This window comes from Balaenoptera physalus, assembly GCF_965194825.1.
Source record: "Balaenoptera physalus genome assembly, chromosome: 18".
NCBI lineage: Eukaryota > Metazoa > Chordata > Mammalia > Artiodactyla > Balaenopteridae > Balaenoptera > Balaenoptera physalus.
Genome location: NC_138899.1, coordinates 48,757,244 through 48,772,609, shown reverse-complemented (window position 1 = coordinate 48,772,609; position 15,366 = coordinate 48,757,244). Strand labels below are relative to the sequence as shown.

Genomic DNA, 15,366 nt, shown 5'->3' with positions numbered 1-15,366 from the left:
TAGTGTGTATTGTACACGTACAGCACATCTCAGTTCAGACTAGCCACATTTCAAGGGCTCAGTAGCCACATGTGGCAACCACATTACACAGTGCGGGCCTAGATAGTAACACTTAGTTCATAAACAGGCAAAAGCTGAAGGGTGATTCGGGCTGATACCATGTAGAAACTGCCATAAGAACATGTGTATTCTGATCTGAACGATATTTTGTTATCAGAAAGACAATGCAGTTGTAAACACATTATATAAATGGAATGATTTAGAATGAGGCCAAAGTTTGCTACTGCCAGGATGTCACATTCAATTGGAAGATAAGGAGTTATGTTAACGACTTAGTGTTTTGATTTAAGGATGTATATATCTCTTAGGGTCCACTTACAATCTATGGAAGATAAGTATCAAATAACAGAGGATGAACAGAAGCAATAAAACAGTACTATTTATCTACCATACATCCCAGAGGATCCTTTTAAAGAGTGAGAATTTAGTTGATTAGAATTACTACTAAGCACTAAAAAGGAACTTAAGCCCAATTACAGACCTATGAACTCAAAATCAGCACTAGGTATTGGTATCAAAGTAAAATCTATAACAAGCTTAGATCCAAATGCTTTGAACGTTATGAATGTTATGAAAACTTATTTATAAGTTTCCTGTCTTCTATATCCCATTTACGTAAAGAAGCTTCGCACTGTGGTGAAATATTGCACTTGCTTGAAACCACTATCTAAAGAACACAGGTACAAAGAAGGAAGTACAAACAGAAGGGTCAAGGGCCCCAAGGTATGATTTTTGAAGGGACTTCTCTGTCCTATTGGTGACAGGGAAACGTTTACAAGGAAACAGCTAAACCAGCCAGGAGATGCTCACTTTTGTGATACCCTGGGCTGTTTCATAACTGGAAACAAAGAAAAGTAGGCATGAGGTCAGAGACTACAATATGCCTCGACAATCATTCCAGGGAATTGTCAGAGTTCTGTAATGTACCACTTAGACCCAATTCAAAAAGTCAACCAGCCAATGATTACCAAGTACCAAAGGGCTGGCTCTGTCCTAATAAACCTGAGACTGAGTAAAGCTTGCCTTCAGCACTTCCTCCTTCACTTCCCCCACTCTGGGCTGGCCTGAGCCAGCACCTGCCCTTTGGGAATCAGAATCCTGTGGCTCCTCCAGCCATTCAAAGCAACTCATACTGATTTCCTCTAAGGGATACCACCTACCTTCTCTGTCAGGCCCTCTTACCCTAAACCATGTGTCAAGAGTGGAATAGGAGCATTCTCTGATCTCCTAGTTTCAACCAGTGTCTTGTGAACTCAAAGCTGCATCACTGGCAATATTCTCTGACTTCGCTAATGGAAAATTGTATGGTGCTCATTTTGAGACTGGAATGAGGCCAGATTACCACTACTGAGTATCTAGAATTAAAGACTGAACTGCTGCCTACTTGTATAAAATTACTCTCATTCAATTATTTAAAAAAACAAAGCAAAACTAAACCCATTGACTCTGTGAGAGAAATAGTCAACTTACCAGTGCTGGCACTTAAAGTGCATTAAATGAAGGCTATTACAAGGTTAGAGAGATGGTGACAAATTTTGGAAGGTCTAAGAATGTCTCTCCACTGAATGTCAAGGATCCACTCCAGATTTTAGGAAAACTCACATGTTCTAAACTGAGGACCAGTGCCAGGTTCCCTTTGCACTCTACTTGAGGCCTATTATTACCTAATAGGTGGAACTGCAGGCCACTGAAGGTGTGTTAGGCAGGGGAAGGTGAATACCCTAAATCCCTGTGTCAGATGCCCTACATGAAAACTGGTGCTGAATGACTACACACGGTGAGTTAATACCAGCAGCAGAGATAACGTAGGGAGGGGGCTGGCTTCAGGAACAAGGCACCCTCGTTGGGGGTACACACCTTAACACAAAAAGTTAACTGACAAAAATGAAACCCCTGTTCCGACTACCTCTTAATTTAAAGGTATTTAACTTTTCATCTTGACTTTTATTTTCTTCCTAATAGATATTCAAAATCTTCTTCTATTTAAACACTACTATAAAGTTCAATTTAGTATTATAAAAAAATTCAATTTCATACAATGATATCAGATTCACTCATAATATCAATTATATAATTAATTACTAGTACCAAATAAGGTACTAGTACATACATTTTTTCTCTTAAAGCCTATATTTTTCATCATTCAATGAACTTTTATAAAGACTGCACAGTAAGGTAGAGGAAAAAGCATCAACCAATCTCGGAAAAAAAATATTTACCAAAAAATTTCACATATAATTATGTTTAGAATTCAGACATTATAATTCCAAGTATCAGTAACTTTTTATTCATATCAGCATGACAGTAATAAATGCAAATGACAATATATTCCAGCTCCACATAAACTATAAACAAAATAATCCATTATTATAACAATAAATCACATTATATTAATTAGAATATAAATACATAGTTTACTCCCTTTCCAATTCAGTCTTAAACCAAGTAGGAATATTATCTTCTATATACCACTTCACTTTAACCATGACATTCTTAAATTCAAATTATGATCCAAATGCCCCGTGCCCCTTTGTTCTGGAAAAACGTTTCTGGGTTTTCGCTACTCCTAGCCTTCCCATCACCAATGAAATTTCCAGTTTCTATATTCTTATTTTAGAAGCCCCCCCACCCCGCCTGAAAGCAAGTGTTATACACTCAGTGTGAAAAGATGTCTCCCTATGAGCAATTTGATTCCTTTATTCACTCACTCTTAAAATGTACTCTACAAAGGCTACATAATATATCTAAAATCGAATTCTCACAGAACAGTGAGTTCAGTACAGAAAGTACTTGTGATTTCTACATCAGATATTTTCCCTGAAAATCGTATCTGATTGGAGGAAGCAGGGAGGTGAAAAATATTTCATTGGTTAAAAATAGAAAACTTAACTCCAGAAAATGATGAAAAATCCATAAATAATTCAATTTAAAAAATAATTAGAAAATATAAATATTTGCTGCATTTAATAAAAAGAAATGTAAATGTTAATGATTTAAGTACAAGTACTTAAGTACGAAGTTCTCTAAAAATTTATTTTAAAAATGAGGATAAGGCAAAAATATTAAAAATTAAAATTAATCAGAAATACACAGTTTTGCTATAAAACACAAATCACCCAACATAGGTAAAATTTCCTCTCCCGCTGTCTAATGAATGAAAACACCTATCATTACTGCACGCATCATGAGGTAGATATGTTTAGATGTTAGAGCTAGAGACATGGCATGGAATAAAGCTAATTTCTGCAATTAACAGTATGAAAAAAAGGAAACACAGTTAGATAAACCCAGCTTCAGTACAGAGCATAAACCATTTCTCTCTTCTAATGTATCTTCTTTAAATATTCAAACTGCAGACCTGCCATATTATATTTGGTTTCAATATTACAGTTGACTCTTGAACATCACAGGGGTTAGGGGCACCAACTCCTCATGCAGTCAAAAATCCGAGTATAATTTCTGACTCCCCCAAAACTTAACTACTAATAGCCTACTCTTGACCAGAAGTCTTACCAATAACACAGAGTTGATTAACACATATTTTGTATCTTATATGTATTATATACTATATTCTTACAATAAAGTAAGGTAGAGAAAAGAAAATGTTATTTTTAAAAAGCAGAAGGAAGAAAAAATACACTTACAGTACAAATATATATTTATTTTTAAAAATCCACATATAAGTGAACCAGTGCAGTTCAAACACATATTGTTCAAGGGTCAACTGTACTTGCATTAAGCATCATTGCTCCTCCACCTCTGGGACCTGTTCATATCTGTTCACATTAATTTCATTAAAAATTTAAATCTCTAGACTATAAAAACTAAGTCTTTCCAACTTAATTCTTTGGTAATAAGTATTACTGCAGACCACATTTAATAATCGTGTATGATTTCAAAGCTGATTCATGCTATACTTCTGAAAATTAAAAGAGAAGAAGGAAGGGAGGAAGAGAAGGGAACAAAAAAGAGGACAGACAGGGAGGTAGAGAGGTAGGGAGGAAGGACAGGAGGAAAAGAAAATTAATCTGTGCATGAAGGGTTAAGCACTAGAAGAGGATCTATTCATCCCCAAGTTTCTCCTGTTGAGAGACAGTGGATTTGATAGAAAACTAGAAATCAATACTTCAATATTTTTTCCATTATATACTGAAGAGCTTATCAAAGCAATGTATCACTTTAGTGCAAATTCTATATTACATAACCCTTCTTTCATAAGAATTTCTGTAAGAACTGATAAAGAACTACAATACAATTACCTATGTACATACCTGGGTGTTCATCAAGGCCTTTAGACACTGTATGACTTTGTGCTGATTCTTCTTTATAATTTTTTCTTGTCTGCATAAAGATATCAATGTTGGAATCATCATTGGACATGCAAATGTAGCTTAATTAGAAATAATGATTAGCAATACTTACATTTTGCCACTAATCAGCTTTTCCAAAATGTCCAGTAATAAACCAAGCCCCTCATGTTCAAAGCTCTCCACCCAACTGAAAAACAGAAGAAAGGGTAGTCATATATTAAGTCAGTATTCTAGTTTGGAATATCACAATAATGCTATATACTCACAAATATTTTGTACTTGTTACATTCTAGTCATAAATACAATAAAAGAATAACACTATGTATAAAATCATTCATGATTCATAATCTTTGTGAAAAAAGGAGCGATGATGTGATAAGCCAGTGATGTGCTGAAGCCAGCTTGCACTTGGCTTGTGAGAGCTGAGTGTGCCCAGCTCTTCCATGCCCCATGTCCATTGACATCATGTTAGTAGCTTAAAACCTGCCATGTTGGAAGTATTGACACTACAGAAATCAGCAAATGCTGCCAATCAGAGCATCCCCTCACCCAGAACTGGTTGTTAAACATTTAACAGCACACCACTGGACAAGCCTCACTCTGGACTATTCCAAAGAGCAGATATTGGGCAAGTGAGCAATATTTAAAGAGAAAAGATTCCGGTCTACATAAAGAAAAAGATTACTGAAAAAATTAGTCAAAATATTGTAAAAGCATGTTCTAGGAGAATTTTCCAAACCACTAAAATACATCTTTATAAATGTTAACAATTTCTTAACTTTCAAAGTTCAGTTGTATTTTTAAAAAGAGCTTTATCATTATTTTTAAATGAATATTTTCATCTTGACCCAACCACCTCTATTCCATTAAACCCATTAATATAATCAAAGTATGTATGTAATTAGGATAGCACTGCCAATAGACAACAGCTCACCTTGATTATAGAAAAACTACCTTAGGAGAAATCAGTGTTGATTTGGAAAGCCTAGCACAATAAATAAAATAATGTTAACAATCCGTCTTCCAAAAAGTGGGGAAAAGAAAAAGATATAATATGATATATATGTGTATTTCTTTGTATATATGTGCTTGTATACCTATTTGTTTGTATGTATGATTTTATGTGTGTATGTGTGTCTGCGTGTAGCCTTTGAAAAATGGAATATTAATAACAAACTTTCATCCAATAATCAAAAGCAGGATGTTATAAAGAATAAAAAATTTAAGTCACATACCAGAATATAATACCATTTTCTTACTTAAGACACAGTATTACATTCCTTAGAAAATAAGAGTAAACACCAAATGTAATATATTTGCATGAAAAATAAAAATATTATTTTAAAAATTCCAGTGACTTCCCTGGTGGTCCAGTGGTTACAACTCGGCGCTTCCACTGCAGGGGGCGCAGGTTCGATCCCTTATTGTGGAACTAAGATCCCACATTTTCGGCATGGTACGGCCAAAAATTTTTTTAAAGAATTCCCTCTTCTTCACTTGTACACTTCTGTGAACATGGCTTAATCACCTACAAATAGTCAGAGTTTCTGATTTTAACCACCCCGTCCCCAAGAAAAGAATTTGCCATTTAGATTGGCAGACTCATCTCAGACTATTTTACTCATCTCTTCTCTATGAAAACCACAGAATAACTAATACAAGAATGTACTTAAACAGGAAAGATACTCCCGTGTAAAAGAAAAGACTGAAGATCACTATTATAGCTAAGGTGAAGGAAAAAAGTTCAATATAAGTTGGTGTTTTCAAACCAGGATGCTACTTCAAAAGTTAAGAGTTTACTCTCCACTATCAGCATCGCACAGATTACTTGTAGGCATTTCAAATCTTGCTTTCATATTTCATGAAAACGCCTATAGCATCCCACTTAACTGTATGCCTTGTTGACATCCAATTCTGTATTTATTCTTATTTCACTTGCAGCAGGGAAGCTTGAAATCAAACACACAAGGAGTAATTTGAGCGTTTTGCTTGGACTGGCACTGAGATGTGTGGACAGACTCTGTTCATCAGACCCTCCTGTCTTAGTACCTCACAGTAAGACTTCAGTATTTTGTTTGAAGTGTTTCAACAATCTCTATATTCAAAAGTATATCCATAAAGATATCGTAAAGCTAATATAAATGGTTTAGGATTCTTCATGCTGCTATCACCTTCAATCATCATAGAGAATAAAGTTACTATTCCTAAAACTGCCTTATAACAAAATATACAAAGTATTTTAAAATCATGTTAATGTAACAAAAAGATTTTCTTGCACATGATATGCTCATGTTGGAGCCCACTATAAAATTCAGGAAGCATATCAATCCAGGTAAATCAAGTCTGAGTAATAAATAATAGAACACAGCTATTTTGAAGATGTATCACCCCTATTATAACAACTATTTAACTATAGAATACTGGGACCCACAGAATTTCTCAAATCAACTATTTCTGGACCCACTAAATAACTCTCTTCTACAATGCAGAACATGAGTCATTAAAGTAAAACTTAAGTTCACTCATGCATATTACATATGAACTAATTATAAAAGAAACTTACTAAGATTGAATGTAAAGAAGCATTATACCCAATTACTTTACATTACAACCTTTTAACTCACGGTGGGAATTAATTTCTTGACAATGATAAAATCAGAGATTAGCAACAACCTTCGGAAAGCCAGACTATACTTTACATCATAAAACATATCAATAACAAGGAAAGTCAGACAGGGTGCAGGGAAAGAAAGATAAGATGCTTGATAACAAAAGAAACACTAATATGTAAACATAAAAAGAAAGCTGATGAAAGTATTTATTGAAAAGGTAATATAATACAAACTAAATGTGCATAAAAAGTTTCCATGTTTTTCTTAAAAATTTGCAAGGCCAACATATTGTTGTATTAACAAGTTATCATTCACAAACCCATTCTCTCAAAACCCTTGCCCTCACCCCTGCTATTTTCAGCAATGCTATTTTTAAGAATAGGAGCAAATATCACTTCCTATCTCTTCTGGAAAAGATGTTCAAGATAAAAAAGTGATATTGAGTAGGCAGGTCTGCAGTGCTGACAGAGGTTTATTAAAATCGATAGCTTTCTACAGAAGTGAAAAATTTCTCATCATCAATGTAAGAAGCAACCTGGAAAAAAATTATCAACTGATCTATAAATGATCAATATTCAGGAAACAAAATCTGTGCTATTTACTCTGTGCCTGTCAGCATAGTGCCATAGGGCATTATGTGGTTTAACTAAAACCTGCATTCATGGATGAATAAGCACTGGGCAAATGTTTTTTATTTGTGAATAGAAATGACCCAGATTACTATGACATGTGTAAAGGAAAAAAAAAAAAAAAACGCTTTAAAACAGCAGAAAGTAATGTGCTAAGTACTAATTTAACACAAAATCTACCTCTTAAAATTCCATAACAGGAGAAAGTGAGATTTCCACTATCGAGAAACAATGGAAAAGAGCTGCAGCTGCTCACTGGAGAATTGAAAGATCGAGATAGAGAGCTCAATGATATGGGTGCACTACATCAGAGACAACTTCTTTCACAGGAAGAGGATCGGCAGAAAGTGTTGACTTTGGAAGAACGTTGCAGCAAATGAGAAGGAAACTTTATGTCTTGATTCCATCAAGGATGAATCTGGGAAATGAAAACAGACAACAACTCTCTCAGGCACCTTAACCGGACAGCAGCTACTATTAGAAGCCCTCTTTTTGAAGAGAGAGGGATGCCTACTGTCCCCATTCCTCAGACAGGGTGATCACAGAGAGGACATTCAGATGTTTATCCTGTGGTTTGTGAGCAACCTGTATAGTCTAGAAATATCACAATGCAACTGTCCTTTAAGAAACTACTGCTAGGGTGGACCTTCAAGATGGTGGAGGAGTAAGACGTGGAGATCAACTTCCTCCACACAAGTACATCAAAAATACATCTATGTGTGGAACAACTCCTACAGAACACCTACTGAATGCTGGCAGAGGACCTCAAATGTCCCAAAGGGCAAGAAAATCCCCACGTACCTGGCCATGTGGCTGACAGGGTCTTGGTGCTCCGGTCTGCTGTCAGGACTGAGCCTCTGAGGTGGGAGAGCGGAGTTCAGGACACTGGACCACCAGAGAATTCCTGGCCCCATGTAATATCAATCGCCGAGAGCTCTCCCAGAGACCTAAGACCCAGCTGCACCCAATGGCCAGCAAGCTCCAGTGCCGGACGCCCCATGCCAAACGACTAGCAAGACAAGAAAACAACCCTTTAGGCAGAGAGGCTGCCTAAAGTCATAATAAGTTGACAGACACCACAAAACACACCATTTGACACAGCCCTGCCCACCAGAAAGACAAAATGCAGCCCCACCCACCAGAACACAGGCACCAGTCCCCTCCACCAGGAAGCCTACACAAGCCACTGAACCAACCTTACCCACTGGGGGCAGACACCAAAACCAACGGGAACTACGAACATGCAGCCTGCAAAAAGGAGACCCCAAACACAGTAAGTTAAGCAAAATGGGAAGACAGAGAAATATGCAGCAGATGAAGGAGCTAGGTAAAAACCCACCAGAACAAACAAATGAAGAGGAAATAGGCAGTCTACCTGAAAAAGAATTCAAAGTAATTATAGTAAAGATGATCCAAAATCTTGGAAATAGAATGGAGAAAATACAAGAAACATTCAACAAGGACATAGAAGAACTAAAGAGCAAACAAACAATGATGAACAACATAATAAATGAAATTAAAAATTCTCTAAAAGAAACCAACAGAAGAATAACTGAGGCAGAAAAATGGATAAGTGACGTGGAAGATAAAATAGTGGAAATAACTACCACAGAGCAGAATAAAGAAATGAGAATGAAAAAAAATTGAGGACAGTCTCAGAGACTTCTGGGACAACATTAAATGCAAAAACATTCGAATTATAGGGGTCCAAGAAGAAGAAGAGAAAAAGAAAGGGTCTGAGAAAATATTTGAAGAGATTATAGTTGAAAACTTCCCTAACGTGGGAAAGGAAATAGTCAGTCAAGTCCAGGAAGCACAGAGAGTCCCAAACAGGATAAATCCAAGGAGAAACACGCCAAGACACACATTAATCAAACTGTCAAAAATTAAATACAAAGAAAAAATATTAAAAGCAGCAAGGGAAAAGCAACAAATAACATACAAGGGAATCCCCATAAGGTTTAAGGTTAAAAACTGATTTTTCAGCAGAAACTCTGCAAGCCAGAAGGGAGTGGCAGGACATATTTAAAGTGATGAAGGAAAAAAAACTACAGCCAAGATTACTCTACCCAGCAAGGATCTCATTCAGATTCAACAGAGAAATTAAAACCTTTACACACAAGCAAAAGCTAAGAGAATTCAACACCACCAAAGCAGCTTTACAACAAATGCTAAAGGAACTTCTCTAGGCAGGAAGCACAAAAGAAGGAAAAGACCTACAAAAACAAACCCAAAACAATTAAGAAAGTGGTAATAGGAACATACATATTGATAATTACCTTAAATGTAAATGGATTAAATGCTCCAACCAAAAGATATAGACTGGCTGAATGAATGCAATAACAAGACCCTTATATATGCTGTGTACAAGAGACCCACTTCAGACCTAGGGACATATACAGACTGAAAGTGAGAGGATGGAAAAAGATATTCCATGCAAATGGAAATCAAAAGAAAGCTGGAGTAGCAATTCTCATATCAGACAAAACAGACTTTAAAATAAACACTATTACAAAAGACAAAGAAGGACACTACATAATGATCAAGGGATCAATCCAAGGAGATATAACAAATGTAAATATTTATGCACTCAACACAGGAGCACCTCAATACATAAGGCAAATACTAACAGCCATAAAAGGGGAAATCGACAGTAACACAATCATAGTAGGGGACTTTAACACCCCACTTTCACCAATGGACACATCATCCAAAATGAAAATAAATAAAGAAACACAAGCTTTATACGATACATTAAACAAGATGGACTTAACTGATATTTATAGGACATTCCATCCAAAAACAACAGAATACACTTTCTTCTCAAGTGTTCATGGAATATTCTCCAGGATAGATCATACCTTCGGTCACAGATCAAGCCTTCGTAAATTTAAGAAAACTGAAATCATATCAAGTATCTTTTCCGACCACAACTCCATGAGACTAGATATCAATTACAGGGAAAAAAAATTGTAAAAAATATAAACACATGGAGGGTAAACAATACAGTACTAAATAACCAAGAGATCACTGAAGAAATCAAAGAGGACATCAAAAAATACCTAGAAACAAAGAAACAACCTAACCTTACACCTAAAGGAATTAGAGAAACAAGAACAAAAGAAAACCCAGAGTTAGCAGAAGGAAAGAAATCATAAAGATCAGATCAGAAATAAATGAAAAAGAAATAAAGGACACAATAGCAAAGATAAATAAAACTAAAACCTGGTTCTTTGAGAAGATAAAAAAAAATTGATAAGCCACTAGCCAGACTCATCAAGACAAAAAGGGAGAAGACTCAAATCAACAGAATTAGAAATGAAAAGAGAGAAGTAACAACTGACACTGCAGAAATACAAAGGATCATGAGAGATTACTACAAGCAACTATATATCCCAACAGAATGGACAACCTGGAAGAAATGGACAAATTCTTAGCAAAGCACAAGCTTCCAAAACTGAACCAGGAAGAAATGGAAAATATGGACAGACCAATCACAAGTAATGAAGTTGAAACTGTGATTAAAACTCTTCCAACAGGGCTTCCCTAGTGGCGCAATGGGTGAGAAGCTGCCTGCCAATGCAGGGGACATGGGTTCGATCCCTGGTCTGGGAAGATCTCACATGCCACGGAGCAACTAACTTGTATGCCACAACTACTAAGCCTATGCTCTAGAGCCCGTCAGCCACAACTACTGAGCCCGCGCACCTAGAATCCGTGCCTCGCAGCAAGAGAAGCCACCGCAACAAGAAGCCTGCAGGCAGCACCAAAGACCCAAAACAGCCAAAAATAAATAAATTAAATAAATAAATTTATTTTTTAAAAAAATCTTCCAAGAAACAAAAGCCCAGGACCAGATGCCTTCACAGGCAAATTCTATCAAACTTTTAGAGAAGCGCTAACAGCTATCCTTCTCAAACTCTTCCAAAATATAGCAGAGGGAGGAACACTCCCCAACTCATTCTATGAGGCCACCATCACCCTGATACCAAAACCAGACAAAGATGTCACAAGAAAAGAAAACTACAAACCAATATCACTGATGAACATAGATGCAAAAGTCCTCAACAAAATAGTAGCAAACAGAATCCAACAGCACATTAAAAGGATCATACACCATGACCAAGTGGGGTTTATCACAGGGATGAGAGGATTCTACAATATACGCAAATCAAACAATGTGATACACCATATTAACAAACTGAAGGATAAAAACCATACAATAATCTCAGTAGATGCAGAAAAAGCTCTTGACGAAATTCAACACCCATTTATGATAAAAACTCTCCAGAAAGTAGGCAGAGGGAACTTACTTCAACATAATAAAGGCCATATATGGCAAACCCACAGCCAACTTCGTTCTCAGTGGTGAAAAACTGAAACCATTTCCTCTAACATCAGGAACAAGAAAAGGCTGTCCACTCTCACCACTATTATTCAACATAGTTTTGGAAGTTTTAGCCACAGCAATCAGAGAAGAAAAAGAAATAAAAGGAATCCAAATTGGAAAAGAAGAAGTAAAACTGTCACTGTTTGCAGATGACATGATACTATACATAGAGAATCCTAAAGATACTACCAGGAAACTACTAGAGCTAATCAATGAATTTGGTAAAGTAGCAGGATACAAAATTAATGCACAGAATTCCCTTGCATTCCTATATACTAATGAGGAAAAAATCTGAAAAGAAATTAAGGAAACACTCCCATTTACCATTGCAACAGAAAGAAAAAATACCAAGGAACAAACCTACCTAAGGAGACAAAAGACCTCTATGCAGAAAACTATAAGACACTGATTAATGAAACCAAACACGATACAAACCAGATGGAGAGATACACCATGTTCTTGGATTGGAAGAATCAACATTGTGAAAATGACTATACTACCCAAAGCAATCTACAGATTCAATGCAATCCCTATCAAACTACCAATGGCATTTTTCACAGAACTAGAACAAAAACTTTCACAATTTGTATGGAAACACAAAATACCCTGAATAGCCAAAGCATTACTGAGAAAGAAAAACGGAGCTGGAGGAATCAGGCTCTGTGAATTCAGACTATACTACAAAGCTACAGTAATCAAGACAGTATGGTACTGGCACAATAACAGAAATACAGATCAATGGAACAGGATAGAAAGTCCAGACATAAACTCATGCACATATGGTCACCTTATCTTTGATAAAGGAGGCAGCAAAATGCAATGGAGAAAAGACAGCCCCTTTAATAAGTGGTGCTGGGAAAACTGGACAGCTACGTATAAAAGAATAAAATTAGAACACTTCCTAACACCATATACAAAAATAAACTCAAAATGGATTAAAGACCTAAATGTAAGGCCAGACACTATCAAACTCTTAGAGAAAAGGTTAGGAAGAACACTCTTTGACATAAATCACAGCAAAATCCTTTTTGACCCATCTCCTAGAGAAATGGAAATAAAAACACAAACAAACAAATGGGACCTAATGAAACTTAAAAGCTTTTGCACAGCAAAGGAAACCATAAACAAGATGAAAAGACAACCATCAGAATGGGAGAAAATATTTGCAAATGAAGCAACTGACAAAGGATTAATCTCCAAAATATACAAGCAGCTCATGCAGCTCAATAGCAAAAAAACAAACAACCCAATCCAAAAATGGGCAGAAGATCTACATAGATATTTCTCCAAAAAAGATATACAGATTGCCAACAAACACATGAAAGAATGCTCAACATCACTAATCATTACAGAAATGCAAATCAAAACTACAATGAAGTATCACCTCACACCAGTCAGAATGTCCATCATCAAAAAATCTACAAAGAATAAATGCTGGAGAGGGTGTGGAGAAAAGGGAACACTCTTGCACTGTTGGTGGGAATGTAAATTGATACAGCCACTATGGAGAACAGTATGGAGGTTCCTTAAAAAACTAAAAATAGAACTACCATATGACCCACCAATCCCACTACTGGGCATATACCCTGAGAAAACCATAGTTCTAAAAGAGTCAAGTACCACAATGTTCATTGCATCACTATTTACAATAGCCAGGACATGGAAGCAACCTAAGTGACTCTCGACAGACGAATGGATAAAGAAGATGTGGCACACATATACAATGGAATATTACTCAGCCATAAAAAGAAATGAAATTGAGTTATTTGTAGTGAGGTGGAGGGACCTAGAGTCTGTCATACAGAGTAAAGTAAGTCAGAAAGAGAAAATCAAATACCATATGCTAACACATATATATGGAATCTAAAAAAAAAAAATGGTTCTAACGAACCTAGGGGCAGGACAGGAATAAAGATGCAGACATAGAGGATGGACATGAGGACACGGGGAGGAGGAAGGGTAAGCTGGGACGAAGTGAGAGAGCAGCACTGACATATATACACTACCAAATGTAAAATAGATAGCTAGTGGGAAGCAGCCGCATCACACAGGGAGATCAGCTCGGTGCTTTGTGACCCCCTAGAAAGGTGGGATAGGGAGGGTGGGAGGGAGACGCAAGAGGGAGGGGATATGGGGATATATGTACACATATAGCTGATTCACTTTGTTATACAGCAGAAACTAACACACCAGTGTAAAGCAATTATACTCCAATAAAGATGTTAAAAAAAAAAAGTTCCATAACTGGAAATACCAAAGTCTTCTCTTTTAATTGCTTCAAGAAAAACTTCTAAGTGTATTTCCATTTAGCACTTCCTCGTAGGGGTCTCAATGTAGGAGAAAAGAAGAGGTGAAAAGGTAACAGAAGAATTAAAAAGAGGAGGGAGAGGGGCAACTGGTCTCTAGTATTAAACGTTCAAACCACCTTCAAATGTTCAAGGCAGCCTAGGCTTGGAAATTGTTATTGCTTCCAGAGACAGAGGATGAAATCAAAAGTGCAGAGTGGTTTCCAGTGTAATTTTGGGTTTATGAAGCAAATACAGTCACCACATAAAGCAGAAATGGTAATCAGGTCTCAAATTTACTTCCTGGCCAAAGGAACAAATCACTATCTATATATGTTTCCCATAGACTAAAGTTAAAGTTATTACCTCTCTTCCCAAGTGTGCTCTAAGGAAGAGAAAGACAAATGCATCATGGATTGTCAAAGGTGGAAAAAACCTACCAGATAATAAGGGCAACCTCACCTGTTACATACACCTGCAGGATAGGGACTATTTCTTATTTGTCTTTAAATCCCAGCACCTAGCACAGATTAAGCACTAAAATAGTTTTGGAATGAAAGTGAAACTCCTTCCACTTTTATATACAGTTGACCCTTGAACAACACAGGGCTTAAGGTCACTGACCCTCCATTTAGTCAAAAACCGGTGTATAACTTGTAGTCAGCCCTCCACATCTTTATCTGCGGTACCTCCATGTCCGCGGTTCAGCATCCGCAGATTCAACCAACCTCAGATTGTGTAGTGTAGTAGTATATACAATTGAAAAAAATCTGCTTATAAGTGGACCCATGTAGTTCAAACCTATGTTGTTCAAGGGTCAACTGTATAAGGAAAGGGACACAGAGAGAAGTTAAGGTCGCTTAGAAATAGCACTAAGTCTGCTGATGCATGCCCTAGCTCATGACCTTAACTTTATATATTTAGAAAAAGGCACCAAGTGATGATGCCTTCCACGCAGCATCACTGACACTGTTTCAACCTTCATGCCAGAAATATCAATTCTGATTCTAGAACTGGTACTTATACATACTTAACTAAGGAGGATAAATCTGAGTCCTTGCCCTACATCACACTTTAGGA

The 15,366-nt window shown here is 36.6% G+C and overlaps 1 protein-coding gene across 4 annotated transcripts in view; it reads right to left on the bottom strand.

Annotated features, from left to right (window-relative positions):
* Nucleotides 1–15,366, bottom strand: part of DIAPH3 (diaphanous related formin 3) — a 569,365-nt gene that overhangs the window by 390,523 nt on the left and 163,476 nt on the right. For all 4 annotated transcript variants that reach the window (XM_082435809.1, XM_082435810.1, XM_082435807.1 and 1 more), the window contains 2 exons: nucleotides 4,483–4,557; nucleotides 4,332–4,401 (listed from right to left, as the gene is read on the bottom strand). In XM_082435809.1, coding sequence (XP_082291935.1) covers nucleotides 4,332–4,401; nucleotides 4,483–4,557 — 145 coding nt within the window. The remainder of the gene's footprint in view (nucleotides 1–4,331; nucleotides 4,402–4,482; nucleotides 4,558–15,366) is intronic.